This window comes from Penaeus monodon, chromosome 19 (assembly GCF_015228065.2).
Source record: "Penaeus monodon isolate SGIC_2016 chromosome 19, NSTDA_Pmon_1, whole genome shotgun sequence".
Taxonomy (NCBI): Eukaryota; Metazoa; Arthropoda; class Malacostraca; order Decapoda; family Penaeidae; genus Penaeus; species Penaeus monodon.
This window is the reverse complement of record NC_051404.1, coordinates 34,309,828-34,310,266: the sequence shown is the minus strand read 5'-3', so window position 1 is coordinate 34,310,266 and position 439 is coordinate 34,309,828. Positions and strand designations below refer to the sequence as shown.

Below are 439 nucleotides of genomic sequence, written 5' to 3'. Positions count from 1 at the left end.
CTTCCATGTGCGTTTCTGTAAGTAAGCGCGCGTTTATACATAAAGGTACACGCATGAATTGTGCGTGTGTCTCCAGATGTATTTTACATCTTATTTATCTCTTTTATGGTATCAATATCCTTTGAATTTTACATAAACCACCGTTTTCAGATAGCTACAACAATCAATAAAAAACAAATCCCTCACGCATATCAGAGCACTTCCCAGATACGCTCGTCCGTCTATCCTTTTAAAGACATTCAAACAAGAGCATTAATTTGGTTGCAGTACCCCCCCCCCCCTTCCACCCGAGGAGCGCAACCCGCACTCCATTATTCACATCTTCCAATAACCAGAGCCATGAATAAAATAATACTTCAGTCACTTACTTGAAAAAAGATAACAGATTGGTCGGAAACTCATTCCAACACAGGTTATATGTCTGTTTCTTCTCATCCTC

The 439-nt window shown here is 39.9% G+C and overlaps 1 protein-coding gene across 1 annotated transcript in view; it reads right to left on the bottom strand.

The window, feature by feature from the left end:
* Positions 1 to 439, bottom strand: part of LOC119585395 (protein abrupt-like) — a gene marked incomplete at its 5' end in the record, with an annotated part of 15,025 nt that extends 14,586 nt beyond the window's left edge. The window contains 1 exon segment of the mRNA XM_037934058.1: positions 369 to 439. Coding sequence (XP_037789986.1) covers positions 369 to 439 — 71 coding nt within the window.